This window comes from Rattus rattus, chromosome 5 (assembly GCF_011064425.1).
Source record: "Rattus rattus isolate New Zealand chromosome 5, Rrattus_CSIRO_v1, whole genome shotgun sequence".
Taxonomy (NCBI): domain Eukaryota; kingdom Metazoa; phylum Chordata; class Mammalia; order Rodentia; family Muridae; genus Rattus; species Rattus rattus.
Genome location: NC_046158.1, coordinates 137838971 through 137855933, shown reverse-complemented (window position 1 = coordinate 137855933; position 16963 = coordinate 137838971). Strand labels below are relative to the sequence as shown.

The 16963-nt window shown below is 49.9% G+C and overlaps 2 protein-coding genes across 10 annotated transcripts in view; both read right to left on the bottom strand.

Annotated features, from left to right (window-relative positions):
• Positions 1-3357: 3357 nt before the first annotated feature.
• Positions 3358-8828, bottom strand: Adig (adipogenin). The gene is made up of 3 exons (XM_032902439.1): positions 8607-8828; positions 5779-5908; positions 3358-3601 (listed from the first exon to the last, which is right to left on the bottom strand). Exons 1-2 carry the CDS (start codon positions 8731-8733, stop codon positions 5793-5795), a joined length of 243 nt encoding a protein of 80 aa, XP_032758330.1. The 5' UTR covers positions 8734-8828; the 3' UTR covers positions 3358-3601; positions 5779-5792.
• A 2867-nt stretch (positions 8829-11695) lies between these two features.
• Positions 11696-16963, bottom strand: part of Ralgapb (Ral GTPase activating protein non-catalytic subunit beta) — an 89739-nt gene continuing 84471 nt past the window's right edge. For all 9 annotated transcript variants that reach the window (XM_032904647.1, XM_032904649.1, XM_032904646.1 and 6 more), the window contains 2 exons: positions 16155-16303; positions 11696-15487 (listed from right to left, as the gene is read on the bottom strand). In XM_032904647.1, coding sequence (XP_032760538.1) covers positions 15294-15487; positions 16155-16303 — 343 coding nt within the window. In that variant the 3' untranslated portion in view covers positions 11696-15293. The remainder of the gene's footprint in view (positions 15488-16154; positions 16304-16963) is intronic.

Genomic DNA, 16963 nt, shown 5'->3' with positions numbered 1-16963 from the left:
CACACACGTCTTAAGACAGTGGCTGGGAGGGATACTCAGGAGAACCATTAAGAGAGAGGATAGGATAGGTGGCTGATGGACGGATAGATGGACGGGTGAGGGAAGAGTATCACTGTGGGGGAAAGGAGACAGCAGGCCTGGGTGAAGTGATAAATCAGTGAACCACTGGGGAATAGCAAATGGATGCAGAAATGAGCGGCAGGTGAGGAAGCTAGGGCCCGACTAAATGATTAACCACAGAGGCAGCTGCCGGGAGAAAGCAAGAGTGAGCAATCAGCCCGGATCCTCCGCGAGAGACTTTGATCCTTTGGCAGGAAGTGCCACCTCCCGGCTTCCTGGAGAATTGTGTGTCTTCAGAATGAAGCCTGGAGGTGGGAGTGTGCCCCACCTCGGCACCCCTGGCAACATTCCTCAGCCGCATGGCCCTGTCACAGGAGTATCGGCCAGGCCGGCTAGGTCACAGTGGTGACTCAGACCCGTGGGCCCCACACCTGGCAGCCTGCCAACACCTCCCTCGGCAACCTGAGATCTGGACAACCTTCTTCCCACTGAACTCCTGTGTGTCTCACACCAGGAGGCCCCAGAGACCGTGTTCCGGGCTCAGAATCTGTTCCATATCTCTGTGCCCACCACACAGCACATTAGTTAAGGCAATGCTGTTCCGCCCTGTACAGTATACTGGCGCCTCATCCTGAGGGCCACCCTCAGCTTTCCCACTAAGCTCTGTGACTTCTGGCCAATGCCTTAATGGCTTTGGTTCACGGCTTTCTCATTTAAATTAAGCATCGAATGTTCTGAGAGTTGATGGTAAGGACTCAGAGAAACCCACAGCAAACGCTTTAATTGCCCCATGAGACACAACACCCCTCGTTTCCAGGGGCCTGTTTTTAAATTTAATTTATTTCTATGTGAGTGTTCTGTGTGAATATATGGTATGTGCCAGAAGAGGGCATAGGATCCCAGTACAGATGGTTGTGAGCCACCATGTGGTTGCTGGGAATTGAACTTAGGACCTTTGGAAGGACAGCCATGCTCTTAACCACTGAGCCATCTCTCAAAACCCCCTGACTTTTTTTTTTTTTTTTTTTAATGAAAATGTACAGGCCACTTGCAAAGCCAAGCTCTGCCCTCAGAGCCTGCTTGGGTATCCTTCCATGCAGATATTAAAGTCCTAACCCCCAGGACACGAGAATGTGACTGTATGTGGACACAGGGTGTTGTTGACAAAGGAAATCAAACAAAAACCAGCCATCACAGCATGCCCAGGTCAACGTGAACGGGGGTCCTGACACAGATGGCAAATCTGTGGCAGACAGACATCCAAGGGGACTGTGTGAAGACAGGTTTGATGGCATTGCCTCAGGCCGAGAAGCCAGTCACAGCCACCAGATGTTGGGGAGTCCATGGTGGGGACTGTGACACACAGCCTTCAGTAGGGTCAGCCTGCAGAGCACTCTCCTCACACTGGCACCTTCCGCCACTCAGAGATACTGCCTGCTGTTGCTCAAGGCCCGAGCTTGTTCCCTGCATGATGGGTCCCTAGAGGGGACTGTGTTGGCTCTGAAGATGAGGACATAAGGTTCAAAGCAATGGGAGGGGGAGATGGGGGGGAGTGCTGCGGGGCAGGAGACCTGGCCTGTAACCCGAGGTTCAGAGTGGAAAGTCAGAGGGTATGACTGTCAGTGTGACAAGGAGCATGGGACCTAGATGCTGTCAGAAGGACCCAGGGACCCACGTTATGATGGTGACCATCTTCAACATCTGACTGGGACATAGGCTGCATCAGAGGTCCGGATAACCATGCCTTCTCCCACCAGTCCAAGGAGGGGCAGGAGGATCTGCCTGCTCCCGATTTCCCTCAGGGTCCAGCCCATGTGCTTCCAGTCATGTTGGGGCCATGATCTGGGGGCTGGACTTCAGGGAGGCTGGGCTTTGACCTCTGAGCTGCTGCTGGGGTTGCTTGTACCAGGGTTTATGGAGAAGACTGCAGGCAAAGCCAAGGGGCAGCTCCAGCTGAACGGGGATCATTACCAAAGGAAGCCCAGCCCCATCATACTTTGTGTGTGTGCATGGGAGTGTGTGTGCATGTGAGAACATGAAGTGTGCCTGTGAGTGTGTACATGTGAGAACATGGGGTGTGTGCTTGAGTCTATGTGTGCCTGTGTGTTGGGGGATGCACAGAGGCATCATAGAGAAACACAGCCTTCTCACACACAGTTCGCGCCACCCTCCGTGGAAAGCCTTGGCAACTTCGGCAAGGTGCACAGTGGGGTTGTATCGTGCACACTACACCGTGCTCTGAACCTTCTGGAACATTTCCACACAGGCAGGCTTGAGGGGGAAGTACAGCCATAGCCGTCACATCCACTGGGAGGAGAAAAGCTCCCACTCGGCAGCATCAGATCCCAAAGCTCAGGGCTACACTGGATGAAGAGCTGAGACTTCAGCCAGGAGCACAGGGAGCCACAGATCGCTTGTTAGGGAGACGGGGGAGGGTGTTCTGATGGGTGCTGTGGGTGAGTCGCTCTGACAGGACAGCAGGAGCAGTATCGAATAGCCACGGGTTAGCAAGTCAGGCTCCGTCTTCTCCCTGGGAGAACTTCGGTCTTTGGGGTGACCAGCAGGATGCTAAGGAGGGGCAAAGTGTTATCAGATGGTACCTAGGTCTGTCCCCTCCCACCAACCATCTTCTGGTTGCCTTGGGGTAACCAGAAGGGCTGCAGGACACTTGGGTAGTTTTCCAAGGCCCAGGACCTTAAAATGCAGCCAGGCACAGTGACACAGGCCTTTAATCCCAGGACTCTGGAGTCAGAGGCAGGCGGATCTCTGTGAGTTGGAGGCCAATATGGTCTACAGAGTGAGTTCCAGGCCAGAGCTACTTAGGGACATCTGTCTCAGTGTGTGTGTGTGTGTGTGTGTGTGTGTGTGTGTGTGTGTGTGTGTGTGTGTGTATTAATCTCTCACCACTGTCCCCACATCCCCACCTGGAGAGGAAGAACACGGTGGGTCAGCACTTGACTACTGGGGCTGGGTGTGACTCCCTGCTCCTCCAAGGTGACTTGGCAAAGTTACTCAGCTGCTATGCCTCCGTTTCCCTCTTTGTAACTCAGAGATAAGTTAACCAAGATAACCTCATAGAGTTTTTACTAACAACAGTCCCAGATGAAGCACTGAGGAGAGTGTGGTTCACCTCGTTACTACTCATAAATGCTCCTGTGGTAAGGGGGCCACAAGATGCACTGTGGACGTTCACACTGTAGTCTAAGCTGGTGGTGTGACGCTCAAAGCTCAGAGTGCTTGTCCTTGCCATCGGACACAGGGCTGGCAGAGTCACGGTGAATGAACGGACATCGGAAGCTTTGTCAGGGCACAAGAGCACCCCCATTTCTTTAATAGGTACCCAATACCTCCTGTGCGTTGAACTTGCCAGCTGGACCCCAAAGGCTGCTTGAGCCTGGCTCTTCCAGGCCCAGGTCATCTGTGATGATGGAGAATGGATGGTTTCGCAAGAGGCTTGGCAGGTCTGACAACCGGAGGTCCCAGGAAGGCTCCTCGGTCGCCAGTGTTTTCTTCCCCCCATCCACTTAGGCCCAGATGACACCTGGATAAACAAGCCATAAACACGTGGGGCTTGGGCTAGAAATGACGTCAGGGTGAAGGATAAGAGGCAGAGCAATGGTGGTTTGGGAAGGGCTCTCTGTAGACGGACAGGATCCTTTGGATTGGGATGTGACTTGGTGGTACAGAGCTTGCCTAGTACGCCTGAGACTCTGGGTTCAAACCCTAGCACTACTAAGACACAAAACTGAATGAATGAATGAATGAATGAATGAATACAGCCGTAGCAAGGAGTCATATCAAACACAGAGGCTTCTGACGGTGAGGCCTTGTGTGATTTCGAGCACACATTTACATGTGAATTTTTCCCAGGGGAATGCCTCTCACTTGGTGAGGCTGTGACCCCGAAAGGGTGAGCAAGGACCGTGAGGCTCAGTGAGGGCTCAGTAAGGGGCCCCATTTTCTCAGGCCTATCCCCTCCCTCCGGGGAGACTGAAAGCATGGTGCTTGCCCACACTTCGCAGAGATGTGGGCCCAGCAGAGGTGGAGACATGGTCACCAGGACCTGCTGCCATGACTGGATGTGAAGGAAGCTGGAGGCTGAGCCCTCAAGTGGTGGCTGGAGCAGGGAGGAGAGAAGAGGGAACGGGGCCATTGGGCTTTGCTTTGTGGGGCGGCAGTGGAAATGGAGAATTTCATTCACTCTGGACACGGGGAGCTTAAACGGGCAGATGACAGAGCTCAGAGAAAGATGAGCGTGACGACACACATTTGTGGGGGAGGTCACTGGCTGGAGATGGCAGTAACCCAACGGAATGGGTTCCAAGACTGCTCCTGTGGGTGCTGCCCCAAGTTCCCACATATATGTGAAGGTGAGAACATCTTGCCACAGCGTTCACGGTGAGCGTGTGGGAAGGACGCTCTGCACATCCCAGGACCAACCAAGGATGATGACTGGTGTCGTGGGCTTCAGCCAATGTGCGTGCAGCTCCTCCACTATGTGACAGCTAGGGGTTTGGGTGTTTGGATCCCCCATTATCTAGGTTTCTGGAAGGTGGTTAATAGCCACCAAAGGAAAGTGGTGCACAGTCAGGGGCCTGGGCAGGGGCACTGTAACATTTAATACTGGGGGAAACCCCTGACCAAGCGACATTTGAACAAGTCTTGGGAGGTAAGAAGGGGTATCCAACAGCTGTGTGAGGAAGGAAGCATCTAGCAGAGAGAACTGGAGGTCGCAGCTAAAGGCCCTGAGGTGAGATCAGAAGGGGTGTGGCTTTGTAAGGAAACTCCTCCTGGCAGAGGTGACAGTCCTCCACACACCAGGCAGGCAGCTGCCCACCAGGGGCCCATGTGGGTGAAACTGTGACAGTGCATTGTCAGCAACACAACCATATAAAGGACCCTGATGCCACAGACCCACGGGAGTGCACCCACTGAGGCGGGGCTCAGAGGGATGGCAAAGTCTTCCTTTAGCAGGCAGAAAATGTCCATAGCTTTCTTCCTCTAGATTTTTATGGCCTGAAGACTACTCCATTACAGAGACTGCACCTAATGAGTTTAGCTAAACCTTCCTCTTCATCCAGCTGAATATCATAGTTGCTGCCTCCTCCTCCAGCTGTACACCATGGCCCCGCCCCCTCATCCAGCTGCACACCATGGCCCCGCCTTCTCATCCAGCTGCACACCATGACCCCGCCCCCTCATCCTGTTGTACACCATGGCCCCACCCCTTCATCCAGCTGCACACCATGGCCCTGCCTTCTCATCCAGCTGCACACCATGGCCCCGCCTTCTCATCCAGCTGCACACCATGGCCCCGCCTTCTCATCCAGCTGCACACCATGGCCCTGCCCCCTCATCTAGCTGCACACCATGGGCCCTGACTCCTCGTCCAATTGTATTCTACAGACCATCCTCGTCCAGATGTACACTATAAACCCTGCCTCCCTATTCAACTGTCCGTACTAAACATGCTCTGAAAGCCCAGATCATCCCATCCAAGCTTGTCTATGTCATGTGTTTGTCCTTTCTTCACACCCTTGCTGCACCAGTCAAGTCAACTCCCTGAAACCGTAGAGATCATGGCAGGACAGTCAGTTCTTCAGCAAGGCCAAGGCACAGGGTGTCCAAACAGCAAGGCAGCCTGCTCCAAGGGCAGCTGCCGAGGCCTTGTGCTGCTCAGGGACTTCTTACATCTCCTATCCCTAGCGAAGGCCTTACCTGGTAGAGCAGGCTCACCAGTGGTGCCTGTCCTCCTGGCCAGAAAATGTCCCCTCACAGCCAGACTCGGATGGTCCTTTGCTCCAGGGCTCCCAGTTGAAGCATAAATCCGAATCATCTTCCTTTGAATCTGTGGAGACCAGAGACAAAGCTTCTGGGGTGGGTACAGCCTGTAGTGCTCCCCAGCTCCAGAAGAGACATCTGCCAGGCCTGGGGTCCATGTGGCCCTTTAGGAGACCAGAAGCTGGGGGTTGGGGCTAGCTCTAAGACTTCATGGCCTTGGATAGAGAACAAGGAGGGACCTAGAAATAAGATTCTCTTGGAGACAGTGGCCATATTCACCTACTACAAACAGAAGGACCCAGGAGGTGCATGAATGCCCCATTGCAGCAGTCTGAATGAGAAATGTCCTGCACAGGATTGTGGGAAATCTGTAGAAACTGCAGGAAGTGGAGCCTCTAGAGGGCTGGGGACCACCTGGAGGTATTACCATCTTCTGGGCTACTCATTAGCAAACATCTGTGCTTTCTCCTGCCTGGTGGTGATCACACGTGTGAATGCAGGAACTCCTGAAAGCACACACATCTATCAGGAGAAGCCTGCATGACTCCACCGCCCTCCATTTCACAGGAGACCTGGTCCAGACACTCAGGGCCACACCAGAAGCCGATGACTGACTGACTGATGTCCTTGTCTTTCAGCTTGTGTGGTGGAGTTAGGAGACAATGATGGCAGAGTGCCGCCCACCACCTCTGAATGGTCCCCAAAGAGCACAGGGCTCATTTCAAAGGTGGAGGTAAGATGTCCTCTCCAGAGATGCCACCCAAAGCCACTCTTATCCTCCCTCCATGGTGACAAAACCACCACCAACTCAGCTGACTCTGAGCCTACAAGCACCTACTGTGTGCTGTGTGCTAAGATCCTTGTGTTCCTGCAACAAGAGCTCTAGACCTGGTCAAGTGTCTTCTGTCTGAAAGATGTGGTGTGTGTGTGTGTGTGTGTGTGTGTGTGTGTGTGTGTGTGTGTGTGTGTGCGTGCGCGTGCATTGGGGGTTATGATTACATTCACTTGTGAGGAAACTGAGGCTCAGGCAGCCCTGCCCTAAAGCCACAGGGCTAATAGATGTAGCACAAGGATTTGAAGTTCGCACTGATAACTCTTCATAGGCTGACCTTGGGCAGGTTGCTTCACCTTTCCAAGCCTCAGTTTCCCCAACTGGGCAGTTAGGATTGCTTCATAGGGTTATCCTCGGGATTGGAGGAAGATGGTATGGGACACACATTCAGTATAACTTTACTGTAAACAAGGAAGACGATGGATACTGGGGGATACATAGGGTTTTGTTTTTGAGAGAATTTCATATCCCAGACTTCAAATTTGCTACGTAGCTAAGAACGGCCTGATCCCCCTCATCTTTACCCTCCGGAGTGCTGGGATTACACATATGTGATACCCTGCTGGTTTATGCAGTGCTGAAGCTCCAGCCCATGGCTTCCTGCATGCTATTCAGGCATTCTACCAACTTATGCCCCAGGCCGGAGACAGCTTCCACAGTCAGCACACAAGCATTTGAGCCCTGTCCCTGCCAGGCCTAATGCTGGGGCTGGGCCCCAAGGAGGGCTTTCACTCACCCTGAAAGTGACTTGAATAAGCTTAAAAACATGTTTTTCAGAAACCTAAGGCCCTTCGAGGCTCTTGCCAGGAAACAGTGAGGAGACCATTTGCAGCTCACACAAGGCGGATCAAGGCAGGCCGCTGCAGGGTGCTGCTCACGCTGCTTCAGTGACTTGTAACCAGAGCTGGCAGCACACTCCGTACACTAGTGCCCAGTCAGGCTAAGGTCACAGATTCAAGAGGCAGAGAAAAAAAAGCCTCTGGGTTAAGGGGAGGTATTTATAGAGAGAGAATGCCCCTTACCGTATCCCACCTTACCTACCCACTAGCCTCTTTCATGGCCAGTTTTGTCTGGGCCTATAGCTCAGTGGTTCTCAATTTTCCGTATGCTGAAACTATAATTTTGTTACTGATGTGAATCATAATGTAAATATCTGATACATGACCCCTATAAAAGGGTCGTTTGACTTTCCAAAGAGGTCTTGAGCTACAGGTTGAGAACCAGTGCTTTGTCTACTCTTGCTACTTTTCAGATCATTGTCAGCAAGCTTCCACCATCTCATATCTCAGAGAAGACCAGCTCGTCTCTGAGTTTGGTCTGGCAAAAAAAAACAAAAACAAAAACAAAAAAAACCAAAACAACAACAACAACAACAAAAAAAACCCCACCCAAACAAACAAAAAACAAACAAACGGGACAGTATGTGAGTGCCCCTGAAAACAGCAAAGGCTGTTTACAAAAGCATGCAGGGAAGGGTCTGAGTGAAGCTGAGAGCCAGTCCAGCCTCTGCTCTGTGTCTTTTGCACAGAAAGAGGCCCCTTTTCCAAATTCAGCAGCCTACCTATGCACTAGCAGGGGCCCCGAGGGGCTACAAACACAAGCATACTGCTTCAAACAAGGGGCTCTATCAGGAGTAAGCATGGTGGTACATATCTTTACTCCTAGCACTCAGGAGCCAGAGGCAGGGGGACCTAAGTTCAAGACCCTACATAGTGAGTTCCGGGACAGCCAGTGCTATCTGGTAAGATAATATCTCAAAAAAGCAAACAAAAATAGAAGGAAAGAGGAAGGAATAAAATAACCTTTTCCTGACAGTTGAACTGTGCTTAAAATGCTGTGTAAACCTCCCTTCTGTAATTGTATCAGGGAACTTTATTCTGACTAGGCCCCTGCCCAGCTCTAAAATGAGAGAGTCCAGCCTAAACCAGCTCACCTTGACTAAGTAAGAAGTGTAACCAGACGATCATCAAAAACAGCAGCAAACTCACGGGCAGGCAGAGCCAGAAAACCAGGAAAGAGAGTGTGAGGTCGTTGACCAGCGGCACCAGAGGGTACTTCATTGTGTACCTGTGGCCCTGCAGGGCCTCCTGGATTCAGCGGGAGCGCTGCCCCTGAGGCCCTGGCTTGGCCAGGCTCTGCTTTCAGCCCGATTGTGACTTACAGGGTGTGTGATGTAACAAGGAAGTCCCAGTGTCCTCAGGCAGAGACAGCCTATAGGGGAGGAAGCTGAGTGGGGCTGGCTGGAAGACATTCTGGCTTGGAGAGGCCCAGGCTTCTCAGGAGGATGGCCAGGGCTGGCCTGACCCAGCAGTCACTGGCTCATGTGAGCCTTTGACCTTCTTATGAAAGCAAACTGAGTAATTCTAAAATCAGAAAAACAGACAGGACAAACATCAGCCCATGTAAGGTACTTGCATACTCATGGTTAGAGTGTGGCCAGGAGCCAGCCAAGTCCCTGAGTCTTCCCTCCCAGTAGCACATACATATATATGTTGCCAAGCTCATGGGACAGAGGACTATAGGGCATGGGGGGAGTTCAGTGCTGGGAGGTAAGAGGCTGGATAGCTCCTGCAACAGTTGTACTGCAGGAAAGACAGGTCCAGCATTGCCACACGGCCAGCCCTCACAGCAGTGCAAGTCTGGCTGTTTTGCAGATGGGCGGTATGGAGTCTCCCAAGTTCAAAACAGGAGATTGGGGGGAGGGGCGAGGTGTAAAACACCCGCTCCACAAGTATGGGGCCCAGAGTTGGGGTCTCCAGATTCCACATAAAGTAGGGTGCAGTGCAGGGAACCCTAGAGCCAAGCTGGCTAGCTGCCATTGCTGAAACAGCTAAATTCAGCAAGAGCACCTGTGTCGCTTTGTAAGGTAGAGACTGAGGAGAGAAACACCTTGGGCAATACCCCGCTCCATACAAACCAACTTCGCAGGCTAAGTCTGTCAGGCCACTCGCTGTGCAGCCATTTAAAACTTTAACAGTAATTCACTTTGAAGTTTCCCCACTTATCCTTATTAGGAGTTTTAGTTGAGGGACTTTTGAAAGCTTGTCTCCTCACCTCAGTGGACAAGATGAACGCTGTCCACCTCTGACCTGGCCTGTTAGTCATCTACTCAAGTATTTACTAAAACACGTGGCAGGAAGTAGGCACTGGGGATCATCAGTAGGAGTCTGTAATATAGATGGTCTGGTACACAAGCTTCAAAAGATGGGTGGGGCAGGGAGGTACATTAAACATGCCTGTAGGGCTTGTGGACTGAGCTTTAAGAACCGGTGATGGTGACGTGGAGCACGCTCAAACACTGGGAATCTCAGAGCTCTGAGCTGTCTGCTGCCAGCCTCTAGTACCTGCTCTGGAACACAACCCTCAACTGAGAGGCCCACAGGCAGTCAGTCAGTCAGTCGTAATGCAGCACCTAGAATACCTCTCCACGCTAATGAGGTATCTCAATAGCCTTGGCTTTCAGCAAATGACCTTCCCTTCCTGGATATTCTCACACCCTTCCCCGAAACTATAGAATTCCTGGTTCACTCCGAATAAAGCATATTCGTTCACATAAAGAAACATGAACAAGCTTAGATTGTCTCAGAGGGCTGCTTCACTATAGATCTCCACGGGTAAGGCCTTCACCTAAGAGCTGTGATACTCGCTCCCAGTTGGATCAGATCCTGTTCAGATGGAGCAGCTCTCCCCTTCAGGTCTGGCTGTGCAGTGGTGCTCACTCCAATGGGAGATGTCCTCCCACCCCACCTGACTTCCTCTCCTAGTGGCACCCAGGTACCCTGAAAGAGGAAATTGGGAACCACAGCATTGCAGACCCCCTTCTCCTTCCAGCTGTGAGCTAATGCCTCAGGGAAATGCAACCCCTGCCCTGGACTTTGCCCTGCCTGTGAATTGGTGAAGAGAAGCAGAACTTGGGACCCACAATGAACTTGGGTACCAAACATGCCAGTTCCTAGGCTCATCCTCATCTACAAAGGAGGCTACATCCCTGAGGGGGCATCAGGACTGAGGAGAGGCACACTGGACTTGGGAGAAGACAGCATCTCGCAGATGAAAAGCACAGGTTGAAGTCAGAGTAGCTCTAGAGAGGGAAGCTGAAGTTGGGTGTTAGGGATGAGATGGGGGGGGCTGAAGGGGGGGGAGGAGGCACCGATCTATGGGGAAGGAGAACCAGGGCAGGAGGACAGAAGAGCTGAAACTTGTCTTGGTTGTTTATGGGGAATTTCAGCCTCACTAGGGGATGGATCCACAGGAGGGGTCTGGGCAAATAGTATTCAAACATGCATCAAAGAGCAGCACACAGGCAGGGTGTAGATGATGCAGGCTGGGATTTCTAGGTGCTGGGTTAGAAGCTGTGTCAGACGGAAAAACCTGAATACTACTTTGGCTATGGCACCTTCTCAGACACCAAAATGAGGCCATCAAAGTCAGCTTCTTTGGCCAATGGGCCTGGCTGGAGGTCCCGTGGCTTCCAAGTAGTGCTGGTGTAAGGAAATGCAGAAGGCAGCTCTGGGTCCCAGGCAGTTCAGATGCAGCAGGACAGCATGCGTAGGTCGGGTGGCTCTGGATGGAGGCACACATTCCAACAGCTTTTACCTGATTCCAAGGCTGGCCAGCCCCATCACCTATGCCCCAGGCTCGTGGCCTCAACATGTTCCCTGTAAAACCCTCTGCAGCCAACCTGTGCAAAGGGGCAGCGAGGGGGCATGGGGGTGACATCTGTGCCTTCCATCCCTTGAAGTGTCCTGGTCTGTCAGTTTTCTCTGCAGGCAAAAACTGCCAAGACTTACTCATCCCACAGCTCTGGCCTTTTGTGTATAAATGCTCCATGTTCCTGCAGGTATCACAAGATCGTGTATTTTTCCCTTAAAATTAGCCTACTTTTGAGTATTTGGGGAAAACTAAAAAACCAGAGTGAAAACCTAGATCAGTTAAAATTGAGCAGACTCCTGGAGAGTATGACTTGAGTGCCCCTGCCAGGGCCAGCCCCAGGGCCTGTAACCAAAAGCACACACCAAGTTATTAGATAAGAAGCTCCTTAAAATTTAATTGACTGCGTGTAGTACATTCAATATCTTGTGGGTTTCTTGTGGACAAAGGACCGGCATAAACAGGAACAGCTCTGCACCTCCTTCCCAGGCTGACACAGACCCAACAGAGGCAGCAAGGGACACAGGCACACCTTCATATTTACATCTCTTTACTTTACAAGTCAGTGGCAGAAATATTTACAGAAAATACAATAGGAAAAAGATCCCATCTTGGCAATATACCGAAATTCATACAAATTGTAAATATGGTTTCGAGCAAATAATGATGCTTAGTTTTTAGCCACAACCGCCAAGCCCTTCAGAGGAGGAAGATGCCTTGGTCACTGTGGGAACAAGGAACTTGATTTGCTTCAACAAATAGGTATTGGGCGCCTAATGTATGCAAGGCACTGTGGAATCCCAAATTTTACCTTTTCCTTCACCATTTGAAAAGCCTGTCTGAAGGACTAGGTGACTACTCAGAGCAAACCCTCTGCAGTGCATGGCTCTGCCAGCCGTGACATCAGTGTCTCCCCTCTCCAGGTGGACCCCTCAGGAAGAGGGGCTGTCAGGAAGTGCTAGGAACACATGGGCGGATGCTAATGGTCACTGTCAGCACAGAAGATCTGCCTGAACGGGCTTTAAATGCTAAAGGACAACTGCTTCCAGGAGAGTGCCACATAACCTCCAAGGCAGTTGGCTACCCAGCTGTAACCAAGGCTGACTATATGTGGGAAGTTCCACTTTTTAATAGGAATAAACACCCTGGAGACCTCAGCACTGTAATGTCAGCCCACAGAACCTGGTTCTTCCCTAGCTCATGGGCTTCCCGACTGTCCTACTCCCTGTGGGTCAGACACGGAGAAGGCCAGTTACACTGCGGATGTTTTTATGTGAGTCCACAGGTGGAGCTGATCTAAAATGGAGGTGCTGGAAGGGGAGATACTCGTGTACACATGTGCATGGCACATGTCTCAGGATGGCCGAGGAGGGCTGCCCTACCATTTAATTATGCTTTTCAAGGCCTAAGGAAGAAACTCTAGACAAAAGGGAAAGGTGGCTGTGAGGACTGAAGATCCCCGTTTCCTGTGTTCTTGGCCAAAGTAGAAGCCCCACCCCTATGCCTACCCTTAAGCCCAGCTTCAAAAGTGAACAAAATGGGCCACCAGTCTAAATACCCTTGGGAAATGTTTTCCTGTTGGAAGGTGCCTGAGTATCCAAGTACAGCAACTGAATAGTTTAAGCCCCGTCCAGACTGGTCCCAGTTTCCCCCCAAAGTCTCTGAACCTGTGGTTCAAATCTATCAAGTGAACTACTGAGAATATTGTTAGGTACTACTGTATGTTTCTCTGACATGACTCTGTTCAAAGTGATCTTAGTGCAGGCAGGAGGGTGACCTCAGTGAACAGGACTCCAAACACCTCTGCAAAGGCTCAAGGCTCTTCGTACCCAGTCTTCTGCTGGGGAGATGGTGTGTGGAGCAGAAGTAACCAGTGAGGGGGGTGCATTCCAAGTTCTGTTTGCTGTGTACACCAGGGCTTCTTGGAGTGGGGGGCAGCCCTCTTCCCCTGGGGAACCACTGCATGCCCCAGATTTCAAACTGCATCTGCTATGGTTGTTCTTTTATCAAAATAATCAGAATTACAGAGTTATCAGAAATTAGAGCCAACTGAAGGGGAAAGGACAATTAAGCCCACCCTAACACACATAACCCAAATGTTACTTTTCTGATATCATTTTAAACACATCCAAACAAAAGGTTTTCAGAAGAATCACACCAAGGAAGTCCATCTCTATCAATTATTTGTACCCTCTGGAATGTTAGAAGTTGCATGTGTGTGTTTAAATTCTTTGTTCACCTTGGACAGAACAAGACCTGCTTTCCCCATGCAGTGTCAGACCTGAAGTTGCTCAATTTCACCTATTCTTGCTGAGTTACTAGAATATTTTTAGGGTAAACTCACTAATTTTCACCACTCTCCACCTCATGGAATCACCTGGAAACATGAGATTATTGCCTGACTTCAGAGGGAATAATCAAAGACAGGAGGCTACCTCAAATGGGAACTGGACTCAGAGGGGAGGAAGAGGACAAGAAAGGATGCTAAGGGACAAGGAAGATGGGGGTGGGTGTCTGTACCTGAGCTGAGAAAAAAAAAGGGTGGTGGCAAACTTCAGACCAAGGACTGCTACGGCCATGGTCCTTGTTCTGGGACGGCAGAGCACACGTGTCTAGAATGGAGGAACCTGCACAGAACAGGCCCACACTGCCCCTGACGGCCAAAGAAAAGAGATAAACGTTAAACCAAACAGTGGAGTCCTCATCTACAATGTAATGACAACACAGAGCCAGTAGGAACACCCCCTTCAAGTCTGATTATTTCTCTTTGGACTATAAATGTCACTTGTTTTCTAAGACAAAAACCTCTTACTGATGGAGAACATAAAACAGGTATATACCGAGCACTGTAACAGGGGTTCACCTAAAACAAATTGGTTCTGGCTGCCTCCTAAGCTTTGTCCCTGGCAGAAAAGCAGCAGTGACGTGACAGAAATGTTCCAGAGTCCTGGCAGCAACTTGTGCCTTCAGCTGGCTATGGCCAGAAACCAAAGAGCAGCAGCCACTTAAGGAGGTGGCACTAAGTTCTGTGGATTGTGGGCTAGGTGCTCTCCAAAGAGCTGAGTGGGACACTACCTCCTGCTCCACAGATCAGAACCCTTCGTCAACTACTGCAGCTTGCACTTGGTCCTGAAGTCAATGATTAATAAAGCCAAATAATTTTCAGTCCCTGCTGTGAACTCACATTTCTGGTGTTTATGGAGGAGCCATGTCTAACCTATCATCATGCCATTAAACTGAACAGCACCGGAGAAGGAGGCTCCGCTGTTCTCTCACAGCCTTTAACCACAAACAGGACTCATACCCCTCAGAGAACACGGCTGTGCCTCCGTTCCTCAGGTCTGCTAAGAAGCTGAGCCAAGTGACAGGTCTCCACAGCGATGAAAGGGACAACTTGCTTAAATATGGAGAGAAAATAGGAAATTTTTTAATGTCAGACTTTTTATCTGAACAAAACTCATTTATATTTCACCCTATGTCAGTGTGACAGGGTGACAAATGAATTCACACATGAGGACAACGATGGAGCCTTCCTTCTCCACAGTGTCAACTTGAGCCTAAAAGGTTCTGGAAGATTCTGAGACAGATTTTAATTTTGAATACACCCTCCTAAAAAGCGAGGTATAAAACTATCTTCAGTTTCTAACTTGCAAACGTGTTGACACTATCAATGCATGTATTTAACTGGTGCATAAAAGCCTTTTTCCTCAAAAGGCTGGTATTTTACTAAAATTGTCACTTTTAAAAGAAAGTTTATGGCTAAAATGCTTGTGGTTGTTTTCAGCAGGAGTGTGACTGTGCAGGGTCCCTTCACTGGAGAGCTGGGTCTTCACGCCAGTGGCTTCACAGCGTATTTCTTCTGGTGATTCAATAGTGAGCTCTTGGGAGTGATCAGCTTTTATTTTTACAGGACTGTCTTGCTTGATGTTAGAGCCCACTCTGGAGTTCACTGACCTGGGCAAACTGCCTTCTAAGAACTGCAGTTCTTGAGTCCAACCTCCTGGAAAAGGGCAGTATAAAACTCTGGCTCCAACTGCTTATTCCGATACTTGTTGACAATGTCAGTGATTTTCTGTTTCCGACGGACATGAGGTGGACTGTAGGAATCACTCTCCAGTCTCTTTCTTCTACAAATGTTTATTACTGTCTGCCTCACCAGAAAGCCTTGAAACAGAGATCAGAATAACTGTCAGTAAGGTGCCAGGTGAACTGTGTTCAGGAGACCCATTTCCTGAGTGCTCTAGTTCTTTCACTGCAATCCTTTAATTTCCCACCTCAGAAACAAACAAGACATCAAGACAAAACTACTAGAGACATTATCAGGAGACTGGAGTCAAAGTCTCCTCTCGTAGAGCCCTGTCCTCTGCAGCAGAACAACTGGTTTCCTCTTCTAATCCTGGCAGTTAGTGAAGGCTCATTTGTATCGCTAGATTAAAGCTGAAACAGATGACGATATGGTCCCCACCCCTTCTCTAAGGGCAGCAGCATGTGCAGGTACTATTAAGCAATAAAATCATTTCCTTACTTTTACTTATTTGTGCTTTATGAAAGAAAGCAAGGTATGGTGTACTCACTGACATCTTATGCTCCAGTGACCTCCTAACGTACACCCATACAGGGAGCCCTATTTAACACACACACACACACACACACACACACACACACACACACACACACCATGAAAGAAAGTTGGGGCAGGGCTTCAGTAATAAGAAGAGAAATGAGGAAATATATATGTGAATGAATGAGATTGTCAAAGAATAAAAATTAAAGGTGAGGGGAAAAGAAGAGAGCAAGGGACCTAGCCCTCCAGCACCCACAAAGCCCTTACCCAGTGCTCGCCGGCTGACTATCATCCCATCAACCAGAGGTATGACCATGTTAAATTTTCCAGTGGCTCCTTGGATTTTTATCCGGAACAATCCAGTGTTTAAAGGATGAATGAAGATTACTGGGACTTCTTTTTCAAGAGTTGTAGATCTTAGAAAAGATAAGTCTTTTTAGTTCAGACACACAAGAGACTTTCCTATGTGGTGTAAGAACACACACCAGTGCCTGGGAACCTGTTGTCAGCAAAGTCTGAGCAGAGTCTGCTCAGAACACTCTTTTTTTTTTTTTTTTTTTTAAGATTTATTTATTTATTATATATAAGTACACTGTAGCTGTCTTCTGATACACCAGAGCTGTCTTCTGATACACCAGAAGAGGGCATTGGATCTCTTTACAGATGGTTGTGAGCCACCATGTGGTTACTGGGAATTGAACTCATGACCTCTGGAAGAGCAGTTGGGTGCTCTTAACCACTGAGCCATCCCTCCAGCCCCCCAGAACACTCTTCTTGAGGGGAAGCCATGCTGCTGCAGCTGGAACCACTGGCCACAAGCACTTATTCCTGGGGTTAGGCTTTTTAAATAACAAAGAGAGTCTGAAAAATTATTCTTAGACAGCCACTTCCAAGATATGGGGCAGAACAGCCAGGCAAATGAATTACAGAGGTTTAAACATCTGGAGGCCAACTACGGGACTTTTGCTCAGACCCTTGTTGCAGGAGCAGATGTGTGGCTGTTACACTGTCAAGGCAGAGGCCAGAGTACAGTCAGGAACAGTGAAAGCCCAATTCTGGAACTCTCTATATAATTT